At 42.1% G+C, this 17,233-nt stretch overlaps 1 protein-coding gene across 4 annotated transcripts in view; it reads right to left on the bottom strand.

The window, feature by feature from the left end:
* Nucleotides 1-6,503: 6,503 nt before the first annotated feature.
* LOC308294721 (uncharacterized protein) overlaps nucleotides 6,504-17,233 on the bottom strand; it is a 97,216-nt gene continuing 86,486 nt past the window's right edge. For 3 of the 4 annotated variants that reach the window (XM_080737518.1, XM_080737520.1, XM_080737521.1), the window contains exons 35-38: nucleotides 15,164-15,475; nucleotides 14,574-14,696; nucleotides 13,633-13,840; nucleotides 6,504-12,648 (exon numbers count right to left, since the gene is read on the bottom strand). In XM_080737518.1, the coding sequence (XP_080593644.1) occupies nucleotides 12,593-12,648; nucleotides 13,633-13,840; nucleotides 14,574-14,696; nucleotides 15,164-15,475 (699 nt within the window). In that variant the 3' untranslated portion in view covers nucleotides 6,504-12,592. The remainder of the gene's footprint in view (nucleotides 12,649-13,632; nucleotides 13,841-14,573; nucleotides 14,697-15,163; nucleotides 15,476-17,233) is intronic. The other variant, XM_080737519.1, reaches the window with a different exon arrangement.

Below are 17,233 nucleotides of genomic sequence, written 5' to 3'. Positions count from 1 at the left end.
ACTGACCCGCACACTGCCGCTTGTCCGTTTCAGAGAATTTATTAAAGCAACGTTTCGGTCACCAGACCTTTCTCAAGCTATTTTCACAGTGGCTGACAATCACTATATGCATTTCCACTGGTACCACCAACCAATCAGAAACGGTGATCAATCATTTAAAACAGCTGTTACTGGTCATGTGACCTGGTTAAAAGTACAGTGTCTTATTATGATGTCCTTATAGTATCATTTGTAACATTGTAAAATAAAACAATAATAAACAACAATACGAGGAATAACAATCATGCCACAAATAATACAAAGAAATCAACAAATCAACAATTATATCATAATGTCCTACTCCCTAATTGAGAGTGGAAAAAGAAAAGAAAAGAAAAGAAAGGAAAACAAAAGAGATACCGATATATACACAGGGACCGGATATGAAGTGAAGATTAAACCTTTAGATACCTTAAATTATAACATTACATTCAATAGTAGTTCATCATTAAGCCCTTTGGGGTGTAGGGTTTGTAGGGTATGAATCCAGTATGCTTCACGGCGTTTAAGTAGGAGATCATGGTTACCACCTCTCCTGGGTAGACTGACTTGATCTATGCCAATGAAACGAAAAGTAGAAATGTCATGTTTACAGTCATTAAAATGGATAGCAACTGGATAATCACGGTCATTTCTGCGAATAGAGCTCTTGTGTTCACTAATTCTCTGTTTCAACTGTCTAGTAGTTTTACCGATATATGCCAGACCACACGGGCATCTGATCATATACACTACATGGGTCGAGATACAGGTGATTATACTGTTAATCTTCAACTTCTTTCCGGTATGTGGATGATTAAAAAATGTTGTCTTGTGTGTATTACCACACATGGTAATACACACAAGACAACATTTTTTAATCATCCACATACCGGAAAGAAGTTGAAGATTAACAGTATAATCACCTGTATCCCGACCCATGTAGTGTATATGATCAGATGCCCGTGTGGTCTGGCATATATCGGTAAAACTACTAGACAGTTGAAACAGAGAATTAGTGAACACAAGAGCTCTATTCGCAGAAATGACCGTGATTATCCAGTTGCTATCCATTTTAATGACTGTAAACATGACATTTCTACTTTTCGTTTCATTGGCATAGATCAAGTCAGTCTACCCAGGAGAGGTGGTAACCATGATCTCCTACTTAAACGCCGTGAAGCATACTGGATTCATACCCTACAAACCCTACACCCCAAAGGGCTTAATGATGAACTACTATTGAATGTAATGTTATAATTTAAGGTATCTAAAGGTTTAATCTTCACTTCATATCCGGTCCCTGTGTATATATCGGTATCTCTTTTGTTTTCCTTTCTTTTCTTTTCTTTTCTTTTTCCACTCTCAATTAGGGAGTAGGACATTATGATATAATTGTTGATTTGTTGATTTCTTTGTATTATTTGTGGCATGATTGTTATTCCTCGTATTGTTGTTTATTATTGTTTTATTTTACAATGTTACAAATGATACTATAAGGACATCATAATAAGACACTGTACTTTTAACCAGGTCACATGACCAGTAACAGCTGTTTTAAATGATTGATCACCGTTTCTGATTGGTTGGTGGTACCAGTGGAAATGCATATAGTGATTGTCAGCCACTGTGAAAATAGCTTGAGAAAGGTCTGGTGACCGAAACGTTGCTTTAATAAATTCTCTGAAACGGACAAGCGGCAGTGTGCGGGTCAGTCTGTCTTTGAGTCAGATCTCCTCCTCCTAATGTTTTGTTACCAACGCACCTGCTAAGAGAGGAACTGGGTGTGCGTAAGCCTTCCCTTCAACCTTTGGTGATTTTGAAAATAGCTCAAAGCTCACAACGTCCCCTCTCTGTCCCCATGGCAAAAAAGTGGACCCTTGGCGACACAGCCTTCGGTGTGGCAGCCCCCACCCTGTGGAACTCTCTGCCATTGGAGATTCGCCATGCCCGAACGCTAGACTCTTTTAAGGCTGCCTTGAAAAGAGACTTATTCACTCAGGCTTATGGCACTTAGTTTTGTTTAGTTTGTATAGGATTTTTTTAAAGCGCCTTGGGTTTTTGAAAGGTGCTATATAAATGCAAGTTATTATTATTATTATCAAGATGCATGCATTCAAGTTCAGGAGAGTTTGGACAAGGCAATTCTCTTCTCTTGCTGCCTTCAGGTATGGCATAGAAAGAGTCATTTACATTTCTTTCACCATAGTGAAAATTGCATTCATGGTCTGGAGAGGGCACTTTTTACAGAGGTAAAAGGGCAGGGGCTCAAGCCCCCTTTGATGTCTATGTGTGCACGTGCCTGGAAAAGAGAGAGTCCACTTCCCTTGTGAACCACTGGTTTAGTACGTAAATCAAAGATGGTGGGCTATCTTTCTAGGATCTTCCTCAGACGAGCCTTCCATCGTCGCTTCCAGTCATCCCGGTTCTCCATACATCCGGCCAGTTCGTTGGTGCTTTGCGCTCAACATATAGTATGGGACGTCCTCCTCGTGACCGGTGCCCATGTGTTGGTTCCCACAGCATCAGTTTACTGGCTGGCAGCTCTTAGTCTTGGTGTCTTTGGCAGTGTCCTGCAAGTCTCATTCTATAATGCCACACGACACAGGGGCACGCCACGAGCATCAGACCATGCTGGGAAGTAGAAAACAATGGAAAGCTGCAACTCAGCACCAAAGACCAATCTAATGTAGGAATATAATGTTGTCTATGTATTGTCTAATCTAAAAGGACATGTCATGCATCACCACACTGCTTCTTTAATCATATTTGGGAGTAGCTGTTGGCGGATGCAATGTTTCCTTTTCTATCAAGATGATCCTATATGTGCTTTTCAGGGTTGAAGAAACTGCTGATGTTTTCTTTTTTCTTTTATATTATTATTTGAATTAAGGAGACTAAAATGCATCAAAATGAGAGTTAGTGTATAGAAGCTGTCACGTCAAGATGAAATCTAAGGATTGCTATAATAATTCACACTGACTCTGCTGCACACAGTACAATGAGCATACAGTTTTGCTACCATGAGCAGCAATACAACGTGCTGCATGCACCTTTTAACCAATTGCGACCGTTTACTATGAAAACGGTCACAGCTTGTCTGTGTATCTCTGTCACGCCTGACACTGTGGTTCTATGGGTTTGTCGCTCTGACATCATGCTCTGATGATGTCAGGGGAACCACTCTTAACAGTATGGGTTTGTCGCTCTGACATCACGCTCTGGCTTGATGTCCCTTTTATGCCCATATGCATATGGAGATCGCTGATGTCATCACGAGTCACACTTGCAAATTATTACGTCCTTGTCCGTTTCATGCCCAAAAATGGCCATATATGGGCATGTTCTGACATCACATTGTTGATTAGCATGCAGGGGTTTGGTGCAACTGGTCCGATATACATCACTGGCCAGATGGCCAAGAATTGGCGCGGGCGAGGTCGCATGTCGCCCTGAGGCGTCTTACTAGTACTTACATCTCAGATTCAAATAACGTATTATACATTACAATGATATGAACTATAGTTACTTTGCTGATTTGAATTATTACAAAACATACATTAATCACTATTTCAGTGCTATTTCAACTTTGGATATTTGTCACGATGCGACGCAGTGAGCTTATAGGCCTATAGATCTGCGATTTTCAAAAGATTAAAAAAAATCTATTCCATACCTTGTGAAACGGAACATTCTGCATAAGTACTTTCTACTTTTGGTACTTTCTTTAATTACTTTACTGGACTGAAGACTCACCTTTTCAGACTCCACCTAAACCCTTAGCACTACTGAAAAAATCAATGACCATACATGAAGCTAGTTAGCATTTGTTTTTAGGTTTTTTTAGAAACCTTTTTTTTCTTTACGGATTATATTGGTGTTTTTTCTAGATAGATATTCCTATGCATTTGTTATATTGCTGTTGATGTACTGACATATAATCTTGTTTATTATTGTGATGTTTTCATCTGCTTATTGTAAATCGCTTTGGATTAAAAGCATCTGCTAAATGCCTAAACTGTAAACTGTACTTTTGATACCAATAATTGTACTTTTACTCAAGTAAATTAAAAATGTTACTTTCTGCAAAGCAGTATTGATACAAAAAAATATGTAGGCCTACTTTTTACACCACTGCTTTTAACTCCATGGCTATGATATACCTTCTAATGGACAGCACTCTATGAAAGAAGCTTCATCAGCACTGTACTGGATCAATTAACATGAAGGGAGAGGGGAAGAGAAAGAGAGAAACAGAGGAGGGGGGGAGGATTTGGCAATTCTGCTATAATTATTAACCTTCATGCCAATAAAGCACTCTGCACGGAATTGAGAGAAAATTACATCCAGGGGAAATGAATGGGCTTGATGATGAGTCAGAAATTAAAACGAAATAGGATTTACACACGTATGACCAAGAAACCTGTAGGCTACTGTACAGTATAGCGCGCATGTGTGTGCGTGCGTGTCATGCGTGGTTGAAAGTGAGATTGCAAAAACAAAAGCATTGACAGCTAGTGTAAGAGAAAGACAGGGTCAGTGTGTGTGTGTGTGTGTGTGTGTGTGTGTGTGTGTGTGTGTGTGTGTGTGCGCGCGCACGTGCACAGGAGCATGTTGAAAGGGGGTAAATGATGAGCCTTGAGCATTGCCTCATTACTACAACCCCAGGGAGAGAAAGACCTCCTCTGTGTGTGATGGATGAAGATTACTTTATTTACGACTCCACCCATTCACATTCATCACCAAGCAGAGAAGAGAAGAGAAGAGAAGAGAAGAGAAGAGAAGAGAAGAGAAGAGAAGAGAAGAGATTAAGGGAGGAGAGGTGGAGAGAAGAGAAGAGATTCAAGAGAGGAGAGGATACATTACTTTAACAATAATCCATAATGAGAAGCACTTAAATGCCAACATTCTATGCTCTAAGAAGTGTCAATAGAGAATCTATTGAAGGATTCATGGAGGCCTGCATTCTGACCTCATTGTACACAGTGAACAGACCAGCCTGCATAGAAACACAAATCCAGCCCTGCATCTATTACTGACTTAACCATAGGGCAGAAACAAAACCACATATCTGCATATTCCATGCGTTGTGAGCTTGTAGATCTGCTGCTATGCTAGATTTGAAAAAAATGTAAGTGTTTCTGTGGGTTTTCTGAATAGCCTACTGAACCAATGAAACGTATGAACGAGTGTTTGAGACTAACAACTACAGATTGGATCCATTGGATTTCATTTTCCTGAAATGTAAGGCTTCTGGACAATACAAGGTTTCTACCCGACAGTGATGATACACAGAACCATGACACAGAGTAGTCCACTGAGATTAGCACACCAATGATGAGTGTGTAAACTGATATCATGACTCATACCCACTGAGGTTATGCCTGATTTGTACATGATGGTACGAGTCAGTCGCGCGCCGGAAATAGCAGCTCTACCAGATCACACCAAGAAGCGCCCGCGTCCCGTTGTGAGCTTGTAGAGCTGCTATTTGCGGCTCCGTCGTACGAGGAAGTGTAAATAAGAAGATAGAGAAGGGTTGCTCATCGTCTCTTTAAGCTGCATGTAGCAGTTGAGGTTTTACTTATAATGAAGAACTGATATGCAGTATAGCAATATCAGTGTGTGGATCAATAGAGTGGTTAGTGAGCCCGTCTGGGCAGCCAGAGGCCCTGGTTGTCCCAGGTTCCAGGCACGTGCACATAGATATTGAGCCCCTGCCCTTTTACCCGTCTGTATAACTGCCCTCTCCAGTCCATGAATGCAGTTTTTAATATCGTGAAAGAAATGCAAATGCCCTCTTTCCATGCCATACCTGAAGGCAGCATTCAAGATAATTGCCTTGTCCAAACTCTCCTGAACTTGAATTCAGCATCTTATGTCAGTATCCAAGTCAGTGTGGTATCAAGCACCAAAGATTCATGGGTTGCATTTGTAGTCCTACACCAGCCATGTTGAGGACCAACACAGGTGTTCTGATTGGCGTAGAACATTAGTTCTATGCCAATTAGACAAATTGAAAAACCGTGTTGGTCCTCAACATGGCCTTTTAGGACTACAAATGCAACCTATGAATAGCCGTCCACCAAGCTCACACCGCTTCATGCTGCGACGTGTTGTGAGCTTGGAGGTCTGCTATTTTCGATATTTTCCCTTTTTAGAAATTTCAGCCCCTGCCCCTATAACATTCTCTGCAAGTCCCTGCCAGGTTTGATTCCAGGCCAGCAATAATGTATCCATGTGTGTCCTTAGCAAGACTATTAATTGCCCCCCAGAGCGCTGCACACGCTGAAATAAGACCCCCTTAACTAATTTGTGCACTCTCAGAGTTACAGACCTGTATACAAGGTACATTTGGAACCTCTCAAAGAACCCTGAGGGTCCATGGACCCCACTTTGAGAACCGCTTATGTAGGCTACAGCAATCCTTAAGAGACAGGCTTTGACTAGATCAGAAAATAAAAGTTTCACATATAGACAAACGGTTCAACAGCCATAGTTATTTATTGAAGAGGAAGAATTAATGTACATGTCTAATAGATTATGCCTCCAAAACAGGCAGAGTACAGATAAATAAAGCATTATTATTTATTTATAAAAACAATCACGGATCATCCCACGAGAAGAACAAAATCCACAGTCATCAAACATTTTTGAAAATTCAAAATTTGTACACAGAACATTATTTACATCATTTTGTTTGCTTTGCCCTTTTTTCTCTTTTCTTTGTACATGAAAATAAAAATAAAACGTTGTACCTTCTTTGTTCTTTTTTAAGTACAAATAACATTGTAAAAAGCTCTGGCATACAGTGCAAAACTGTAAGGTCTAGTAATAATGATCTCTCAAAGCAACTGTTAATAGTTTAGTAATTCTTCTAGTGCATCTTTTTAATGGGAACACAATTCTTGCTGATGAGTGCATTACACCCCCTCCCAGAGGTGATGCTTTCAGCACACAGGATATTTGGTTTGTCACTTTATGATTCAACCACAGAATTATAGATATTACAAAAATAAAATGATTATAAAGAAGGAAAGAATTAAAAAAAAGTTTGTTGATTTTTGATCCTTGGCATTGGGTTGTTGTATTTATTTCATTTGAAGGACTGCCATAACCACACCTATACGATGTGAGAACAAAAAAGAATCTCGCCCACTTCTTTTACACCTGTAAACCACATGTGCTGTGAGCTTGTAGATCGGCTATTTTGGTGTAGAGCAGTCAGTGGTTTTCAACCTTTTCAGGCCACCCCCCACCAAAAAAACTAGGGACCCCCACTTGGAGTTGAGGCATTACATTTAGTTTGACTCGGATAAATGTTGTGAAAATAGCAGATCTACAAGCATATCTAGATTTTTTTTTTCACAATGTTTGCCTCTTTCTTAAATTATTTGACAATTTGGCCAATGTTTGACCAGTTTTATAGTATAGTTTATTGATTACTTTTGATGCAGTAAATGTTTTTTCTTTTTCTTTCTTTTGACATATTAAAAAGGTCTGAAAAGTCCCTTTAAATTCTTAAATTGTCACTTCACTGTTATCTGCCCCCCCCCCCCCCCCCGGCCCTAAATCACAGGTTGAGAACCACTGAACTAAGTAGCATATTGTCACTGTCCGGCAGAAACCTTGTATCTTCAAGTTTCAAATTTAGTTTTGTAGTAAATTAAAGCCCTACTTCATCATACAAAAGTCATGAAAATAGCACATCTACAAGCACACAACGCCTCGCATAGCGATAAAATGAAGACTTTGGACATACAAGGTTTCCAAACGACGCTATACAGGCTTGAAGTGGTCAAAAGGTCTCTATGTGAATGAAGGCACAACAGAACAGAAGAGGCTAGTGTTGGCTGGGTTCTGTAACTAAACATCAGAACATGTGCTCTTTGGTAGTGAGTCACACGGAACAGTACAAGTCCTCTGAGGAAACAGACATGCAGGGTGAAATGTTTTACACGTTGACATTGACAAGGGCGTTTTTTTTTTTCCATCAAAGATTGAGAAGTGCATGTGTTCCTGTGTTGTGGCAGCAGTTGAATACATTTATGAATAATAACTAAAAGGTGGGAGACAGATGGCAGCAGACAATTGGATGCATACTGACATGAGTCAATATGCAATGTCTGTGTGCTTGAATCAAGGCTAGGCAAAATAATTATAAAGAAATAATAACATTTCAAATAACAAGCGAGCATAAAAAGTATTTTCCAATTATGTTTTCTCTTTTTTTTTTACGCTTTCAATAAATTAACCCAACAAAGTTAATGAAAAGTGGAGCAAATGCATTCCTAACACAAGGCTATTCATGCAATTCCTTTATACAGGTGGTCAAAGCATCTGTTTGTGTGGTTGTAGTCTGTGACATTTGGTGGCACTCAGTAGTAGGAGATGTCAAATTATAATCACTGCCACAGTGCCCCCCAGGGGGTGAAAAGTGTAAGGACAACTCAACAGTGAACAAAGATGAACAAAATACAATTGTGATTGTTTTGGCAGAGCTATACTCAGTAGCAAGACTGCAGACGTGATTCTCAGTCTCACTGATTGTCTGTAAAAATTGCCACGTGGCAGCATAATTCATTATATGTAACATTGATATTGCATAATTTAATAGGAAAACTAATCACAAATTATTTTCAATTGTGTGAATTCAGACTTGTGTATTTTCCACCATGAAATGGGACATTCAGTGGTATTCATGGGTTGCATTTGTAGTCCTACACCGGCCATGTAGAGGACCAACATGATTGGCGTAGAACATTAGTTCTATGTAGTTCTAAAAGTACCTCAACATGGCCGTTTAGGACTACAAATGCAACCCATGAATTGTAACCCAGTGTTTCTCAAAGTGGATTCCATGGAATCTGTGGGTTCCATTGGGGGGGGGGGGGGTCTAAATGGACCCATACAAGTCTGTAACTCTGACAGTGTCAGAGTTAAGGGGAGACCTTGAAATGTAAAAGTTTGAGAAACACTGCAGTAACCAACACTATGTTTCAGTGGTTCTCAAAGTGGGGTCCAGGGACACCCGGGGTTCCTTGAGGGGGGTTCCTGGTGGACCCTCATGTCTAGAAGCGCCATCCCATTGATGTCTTCACAAGTACAGTAATACAAGCGTGTGTGTGTGTGTGTGTGTGTGTGTGTGTGTGTGTGTGTGTGTGTGTGTGTGTGTGTGTGTGTGTGTGTGTGCGTGTGTGTGTGAGAGAGCGTATTTTATCAACACTAGAAGGAACCGCAGGAGAAAATCAATAATTTGGTACTACAACATTGCAGAAAAGCAATGCATATTTTCATCAACAAAACTATAGAGAACTATATAAAGAAAGAATATAAGTTGATGCATGGATCATCAAACCACTTTCCGTTCCATTATTCAGGATTTCTCTCAAATCCAAAAGTGTAGAATCCCCTGATCTATTATTGTGACATTTTATTCAAATTAAAAGTCAACTAAACCACACACAAACACGACACTTAACCTTTTTTCTTTCTAAAAAACCTTTTACACATTTATTTTGAAGGTAAAAGCACGAGATTGTCTGGGTTTTTTTTAAAGCTGGAAGTATACCATACTTCCTTACAAATATTACTACAAATATATACTTCAAACATCTATATATCTAAAGTGCTCATTAGGAAAAAAGAAAACTCTCTATAGCCTTGGTCTTATTGCACTACAGTGACGGACAAACAGAATGCTGTTGTATTGCAGTGATTGTCAACACTGACTCTCGTATATGATGATGGCAGTGATAAGCAGAACAGAAGCCTATCGAATTACACCGACTGACTGATTCAAGGATGCACGGTCCGTCCATTCAAAGCACAACATTGTACATATTTAACCCACTTAGACCTGGAGCCCATTGTAAAAAATTGATCAAAAATATAAAAATATATCGCCTGTCGAGTGGAAACCTCATACAGTATGTCCAAGACGGTTACTTTTCAGAACTCAAATAAAAAAATGTAAGTTGTGTTTCGAACTTGTGGATCTGCTACTTTTGATGCTTTTGTGTGATGCCGTAGGACCCTAACGGGTCCATTTGGTTCCATGTGTACACTGTCAGAGTTAAGGGGAGACCGTGAAAAGTGAAAGTTTGAGAAACACTGCCGTAGTGTGATCAAGTAGGGCGTTAATTTACGAAAACACGCCAAAAAGTTAGAACATGGAGATACTGTGAGTTTCTGCCCAACAACAGTGACATATAGCAACAACTGAAAATGTCACGTCAGCCTTCCCAGGTTGAAAGGTACTGTGTAACAACATCTAGGTGTGACAGGTCTAAATGGGTCAACAAACCATAGAGTACAAATGGAATCGGGTATAGTTAGCGAGGGATGCTATAGTTAGTGAGTACAACAGAATCTCCAGATATTAAACAATAGTGGTACAGGTATTTATCTACGTTAAAAACTCCTCCGTCTGAGAAGAGAGGGAGGGAAATTGAGTGGCTTTGATTCGGTTTTGGACATAAGTGGCTTCTGGAAAAATGGATGTACTGTTTTCACCTGTGATGACTCCAGTATCCAATCCACAGTCTCAAATATGGATACAGGGGGGGGACGTTCCCAGCAGTGACCGTCCCAAAAAAAGCAACCACAGACTCTAGTTACTCTAGTTCAGTGGTTCTCAAAGTGGATTCCAGGTAAAAATGGAACCTAACGGGTTCATTTGGTTCCATTTGTACACTGTCAGAGTTAAGGGGAGCCCATGAAATGTGAAAGTTTGAGAAACACTGCTCTAGTTGTACCACTGACAAAAAGGGATCAGTAACACTCGAGTCAAAAGTCAGCACAGGGCCTTCAGTTTGTTCCAGACCGTCCAGTTTCAATGGATCAACGATCACAAGGAATCTTCAATTCCTTTAACGACTTTTAACGACAGCGCCGATATGAGTCGAGGATTCATGCCAATTATGTAGGAAATCCAACCCGATGCTTCTGGGTACTGTAGACGCCAGCGCAACTGTCTGGGAGTCGTTCATAATAAAGTTATTAAGAACAAGATACAGTTGTTTTTCAAGCCTACCCTCTTCCTCGCTGTTTCCACCACTTCACACAGAGAGAACCTTTGTCTCTCTGGCCAGGCCTCTCTGGTGACACCGACTCGTCATCGATTAGTCATGTCTGGGGCTGTGACTGTGTGTGTGGTTCAAATGGGCCCCCAATGGCTGCACTGATAAACAACACAGAGGTCCATCCTAATGGCTCTACTAACTGGTCTAAACTTATTGTGTGGAGGGGACTGACCACTGTGGGAGATAAGCTGTAAATACTGGCTTGACTCAACTGCCTCGGGGGGGTTTTTGCTTAAACCCCATCTTTATAGAGATCCTGGTGAACCTGCATAGAACGAAAGCAAATCCTGCCTGGATACAAATCTATTGTGTTCCTCTGAAATAAAAGCTGAATTTACTAAAGGGGGGGCTTTTCTTTTAAATAATTTAAAACAGCTTCACAAGTCAAAACATGTCGTTCTTGTGAGACCCAAGATGATTAAAACAGTGGTTCTCCGTGGACCCCCATCTGAAGACCTGTTTTGTGCCAGGGACCCCCCAATAGAGAATATTCCATTTTCAAACGTTTTCCCAATCCTCGATACATGGTGCGCTGTGAGCTTGTAGATCTGCTATTTACGTAAATCCCCAGTATAAATTAAGGTTCACGTGTCGTGATTCCATTGATTTGTCACGCTATATTAAGTCATTCATGTTGGGGACCCGCTGGGACCACTGTTGAGAACCACTGCATTTAAACATACTGGTACCTGTACTACGGTCATGTGACCACCAGTCAGCACCAGGAAGGAACATTAAATGTTAGAATCAGCGACATGACAAAAAAAAAAAAAAAAACAGAAAAGAAAACAGACCACTGGGTTATTATTGCTTCATGCTTTAAAGCTTCCATCTGCTACACTCTTTAAAGCCTGGAGAGGAGGAGAGAGATGTGTGCCGGTCCTCACACCAGGAGAAAGGACAAGGAAGTCCCCCAAAATAATATAAAACAAAAGGTCACTTAAAATCTCTTCACAGTCGGCTGGAAGATCCAAAAAGAAAAAAGAAAAAAGAAAAGAAAAGAAATCTAGTTGGGATAAAGACAGGAATATTTCACTCTCTCTTTTCCTGTTGCGTGATAATGTTCTTTCTCTCTGATCATGGTCTTACTGTACTGGAGCATTTCTTCATAACCTCGTAGCCTCAAGGTATGAAAGCGCTGCAGCCCAGACCGCAATGCAAGGCACAATGGAAGCATCAACAGAGTCTATAAGTCCTCCTGGCTTTACTTTGACGCCCCCTAAAAATGACACATGAGAAATGTAATCCTGTCATCCTGGGGAGGGGGGTTGTTTGTTAAAGCATTCCTTTTTTTGTTTTTGGTTTAGTTTTTTTGTGTGTGCGGATCTACCGCAAGTGTGTTTTTTATGACCACCAGGTCCTGGTCTGTCTGTCTCCCAGACTGTCTGTCTGCCAGAGAGGACCGTCCCTTCCGAGTCCAGACGAGATGGTCTCCGTGGACGTGGTCCAGCGTGGACGTGGTCCAGCGTGGACGTGGTCCAGTGTCAGCATCAGCAGAAGATGTCTCCGTCGCTCTGAGCGTCTGCCGTCACCGTGGCCTTGCCTTCTGGAGAGAGACCACACAACAACAACACACAACATCGGTCTGGATTCACACTATTGATTGTTTTCATGGCACCAACATGGTGGTCAGATCAAACTCTTTCAGGGATCACTGCAGGACATGTTTCTCTCAACATCATTGTTGTTAAGATGCCACAACGTAATGCTAGGTTCACTTCCCATGTGTCACTAATAATATGACACTTTTGGTCGAGCTGAAGAGTTGATACAGAGGCGTCTCTGTTTATTCTGAACCTGATGAAATAAGAACAACACTCAAACTGTCATCTCATCACTGCTTCAGGATGTACTGTTCAGAGTAGCATCCACTCTGGTGTCATCTGTAACCTGAGCTGTGGTTTGTGCTGATGTCATACTATAGGCTTATCTGCTGTCTCTGGTGCCTGAATTCACCCCCGCAGGATCAATAAAGGTGCCGTAGCCCGTAGCACTTTCCCTAGCCTTGATGACCTTGCAGGTTCATGTAAAGGCTAAAATGTAATTTGGAGATAGCATTTTATGTAGACAGATGCCAGGCTCATTTTTTGCCCTGGCTTCCTATAACGCAGGGGTCTTCAACGTTTTCAGGCCAAGGACCCCTTAGTTGAAAGAGAGATGAAGCAGGGACCCCCACAACGTGTTCATAGATTCCATATAGTTTCATCGTTTGACAGCACAATCATCAGTGTATTTTGGATTCATGTCAATTTGTGTTTTCAGATATTTAAACACTTGAGCCGTCAATACTTGGGCCTAATAAACTTGGCCTTTCACTGTAATTAGAGTGCCCTTTTTTCTCCCTCTACACCAAACCTCTTTGCCGAAAATAGTCGATCTACAAGCTCACAACGCCTCGCAAATATGCGAAATATTTATGCTCTTTATATTATGCTCAATAAATATTTTGTATTTAATCCAAGCGTTGTCTGACTGAAATGCCTAAATTGTAAATGATATCTACTGGATGTATCTATATGCCGTACTGTACCTGTGTCTCCACCCTTCCCCTTCTTCTTCTTCTTGTCCTTCTTGTCTTTGGCCTTGGTGAGCTGCAGCAGCCTGGAGGGCAGCTGGCTCTCCTTCTCCTTATCGCCACCATGAGGCTTGGAGGACGAGAAGAAGTTCTTGGAGAGCCTCTTGGATCCGATGCGAAGGAACGGTTCTTTGGTCGGAGCGGAAGACGATAGCAGCTCCACCTACAATACAACAACAGCACCACCACCCAAGTCAGTGGTTCTTCAAAATAAAATGTATCCCACTTTTGTAACCAAATTTGTTTCACCCGGTGCCAATTGTCTAATGGGTGCTACACTCCATCTGCCAACCTGGGGAGAGCAACGGACTGACCACATGCTTCCTGCTACGCATGAGGAGTCCAAGCTGCTTCTTTTCACCTGACAGGTGGGAGTTTCCCCGGCTGGACGTAGCGCGTGGAAGGAACAGTGACGCTATCAAGTAGGGCGTTAATTTTAACAATGTTAATATGGGTGGTTAAAGAGTTTTCCGCCAAGCCTCAAGCCGAAATCAGGCTGATGATCTGGTATATCTCAGGAGCAAAGACATATAACTGAATAAAAAAAGGATTGCAAAGGTGGGGTTGGCAAAAGGGCCTTTCTGTGTGGAATTTGCATGTTCTCCCCGTGTTGCCTAGGGTTGGTACCCTGTTGCTACATACCCTCACAAAAAACATGCAGTAATCCTGGTCTGAAAAAATAGATATTCCACCGCACCACAGGCTGATCTGTGCATCTCAGGAGAAGAGACATAGTATGGAATAAAGAAGTGTGCAAAGCATAGAAAAAAAAATAAAGAAAACAATGTTTCAATGTCAGATTACATCTTTGTACACGAAAATCGTCCAATCGTCCGAGTTGCTCCAGCGCTTCCTTCATTAAATTAACTTGGGGGTCTTTGACATCATAGCCTTACCTCTGGAACGTGTTCTGATGACGTGTCTCTGGGCTCCAGGTCCAGAGAACCAGAGCTGTGGAACCTCAGGGAGTCTTCAGAGGTGGTGGAAGGAGTCCGCTGGTACCTCTGCAGCTTCCCCGACTGGAGGCACACACAGACACACACACGCACACGCACACACACACACACACACGCACACACAATGTGAGCATTACATCTTGTCTATGTCGGGTGGAAACCTCATATGCGGGACTGCGGACGAAAATTAGCATCTTTGCTAAATCCGGTGTATTATCAGTGCTTCATGTAATGTTCATTAAAAATGCATTATCCTGTCTAAATAAACAAATAAAGTAAGGTATTATGTCCAAAAACTGTTACTTGTCAGGAGTCAAATTCAAGATTAGCAAAAGTAGCAGGTCAATGTGTTTAATAGTGTTACTTTTATCTATTCAGTTCTTGTTATCGTATGAAAGCCACACACACACACACACACACACACACACACACACACACACACACACACACACACACACACACACACACACACACACACACACACACACACACACACACACACACACACACGCACGCCCAGTCTCCCTCACCTCCTCTCTCCTCATGGCCTCCATTCTCTCCGTCTCTCTCCTCAGAGCCTCCATCCTCTCCGTGTCTCTCCTCAGGGCCTCCTTGTCTCTCTCCAGCCTCCTCTGCGAGTCCCTGAGTCTCTCCAGGTCCTTCTGGAGCTCCTCCTTCCTCCGCTGGAGCTCCCCTCCGTCCTCCTCCACCTCCCTGCGCCTCCTGGCCGCCTCCCGCTCCTCCTCCGTCAGCTTGTCCTCCCTCTCGGCCAGCGTCCGGTCCCTCACCTCCCACTCCCGCTCCCGCCTCCTCCTCTCCTCCTGGTGCGCCGCCTGTTGTTTCTGTGCAACACAACCAATGACCAGCCTTGTTAGTTCTGTTGTTTCTGTGCACACAACCAATGACCAGCCTTGTTAGTTCTGTTGTTTCTGTGCAACACAACCAATGACCAGCCTTGTTAGTTCTGTTGTTTCTGTGCAACACAACCAATGACCAGCCTTGTTAGTTCTGTTGTTTCTGTGCACACAACCAATGACCAGCCTTGTTAGTTCTGTTGTTCCTGTGCACACAACCAATGACCAGCCTTGTTAGTTCTGTTGTTTCTGTGCAACACAACCAATGACCAGCCTTGTTAGTTCTGTTGTTTCTGTGCAACACAACCAATGACCAGCCTTGTTAGTTCTGTTGTTTCTGTGCAACACAACCAATGACCAGCCTTGTTAGTTCTGTTGTTCCTGTGCACACAACCAATGACCAGCCTTGTTAGTTCTGTTGTTTCTGTGCAACACAACCAATGACCAGCCTTGTTAGTTCTGTTGTTTCTGTGCAACACAACCAATGACCAGCCTTGTTAGTTCTGTTGTTTCTGTGCACACAACCAATGACCAGCCTTGTTAGTTCTGTTGTTTCTGTGCACACAACCAATGACCAGTCTTGTTAGTTCTGTTGTTTCTGTGCACACAACCAATGACCAGTCTTGTTAGTTCTGTTGTTTCTGTGCAACACAACCAATGACCAGTCTTGTTAGTTCTGTTGTTTCTGTGCACACAACCAATGACCAGCCTTATTAGCATGGCCGGACTTATGCAGAGGCTGAAGGTGCTGCAGCACGGGGCATCAAACCACAAGGGGGCACCATCCTCAAGGCTCAAGCATGCTTTTTTCCCCACAACGTTTTTTTTTCTCCTCCCCATTAGCGAGGAGGTTTGTTTGTGTGTGTAGGAGTGGTTTTCAGTGCCCCCCTTCTTCCCTTCTTTTCCCCTAGTTGATTCATTGTATTTCATAGTATTTCTATAGTGAAGACAATCGGCTAGTAATGCCTGTAATGACCTACTCTGAGATGGAGTCTGCTATGCTACAGACCTTTGAATGAGAGAAGACATCTGTGTTGTTCCATACACTCTTCTCCCTGTTTCAGGTAAATATGTGGAGAATACATAATGGTTCATGCTATGCCCTGCAGTCTGTGTTTTAAGTGCTTTGAAGAGGAAATTACATTACCGGTATTAGTGTTTGTAGTGTTTCTCACTGTAAACACAAAATATTCACATGAGCTAAGCTAAGCTAAGCTAACGTTGCTGTCTGTAATGACTGGTTAGTGGTTACACTTAAGAGTTTTGAGGAAACGTTTGGTGGATACTAGTAGTATGCACAACTCTAAAATAACTGGTTGGTTTGATTGATTGAAGACTATAAGTTTGCATAGGAAAAGGTTTCAAAGTTCACTGGTACAAGGTCAACTAAAAGGATATCCTAGTAAGCTTTTCGGCTTATTTGCACAGGAAACCTTTATGTATCTCATATAACAACTGAGACCACACGATTAGGGGGGAAAAAAATCAAACCAAGTTTGAAGTGAGCAGTGGTGCGTGTGTGTGTGTGTGTGTGTGTGTGTGTGTGTGTGTGTGTGTGTGTGTGTGCGTGTGTGTGTGTGTGTGTGTCCCTCATAATGACTTTCTCTGTTCCTATCTATGTCTAAGCGGCCGTGTGTGTCTGCGCCAACGGCTACCGCAGGTCGCCAGCGCACGGGGGGGGGGGGGCACCAAACCAGGTCCAAGCACCAGGGCACCATGAAGGGTTAATCCTGCCCTGCTTGTTAG

The sequence above is a fragment of the Nannobrachium achirus genome (genome assembly GCF_963921795.1).
Source record: "Nannobrachium achirus genome assembly, chromosome: 11".
Taxonomy (NCBI): domain Eukaryota; kingdom Metazoa; phylum Chordata; class Actinopteri; order Myctophiformes; family Myctophidae; genus Nannobrachium; species Nannobrachium achirus.
Note: the sequence above shows the minus strand (reverse complement) of the source record. Positions and strands in the feature narration are given on the sequence as shown.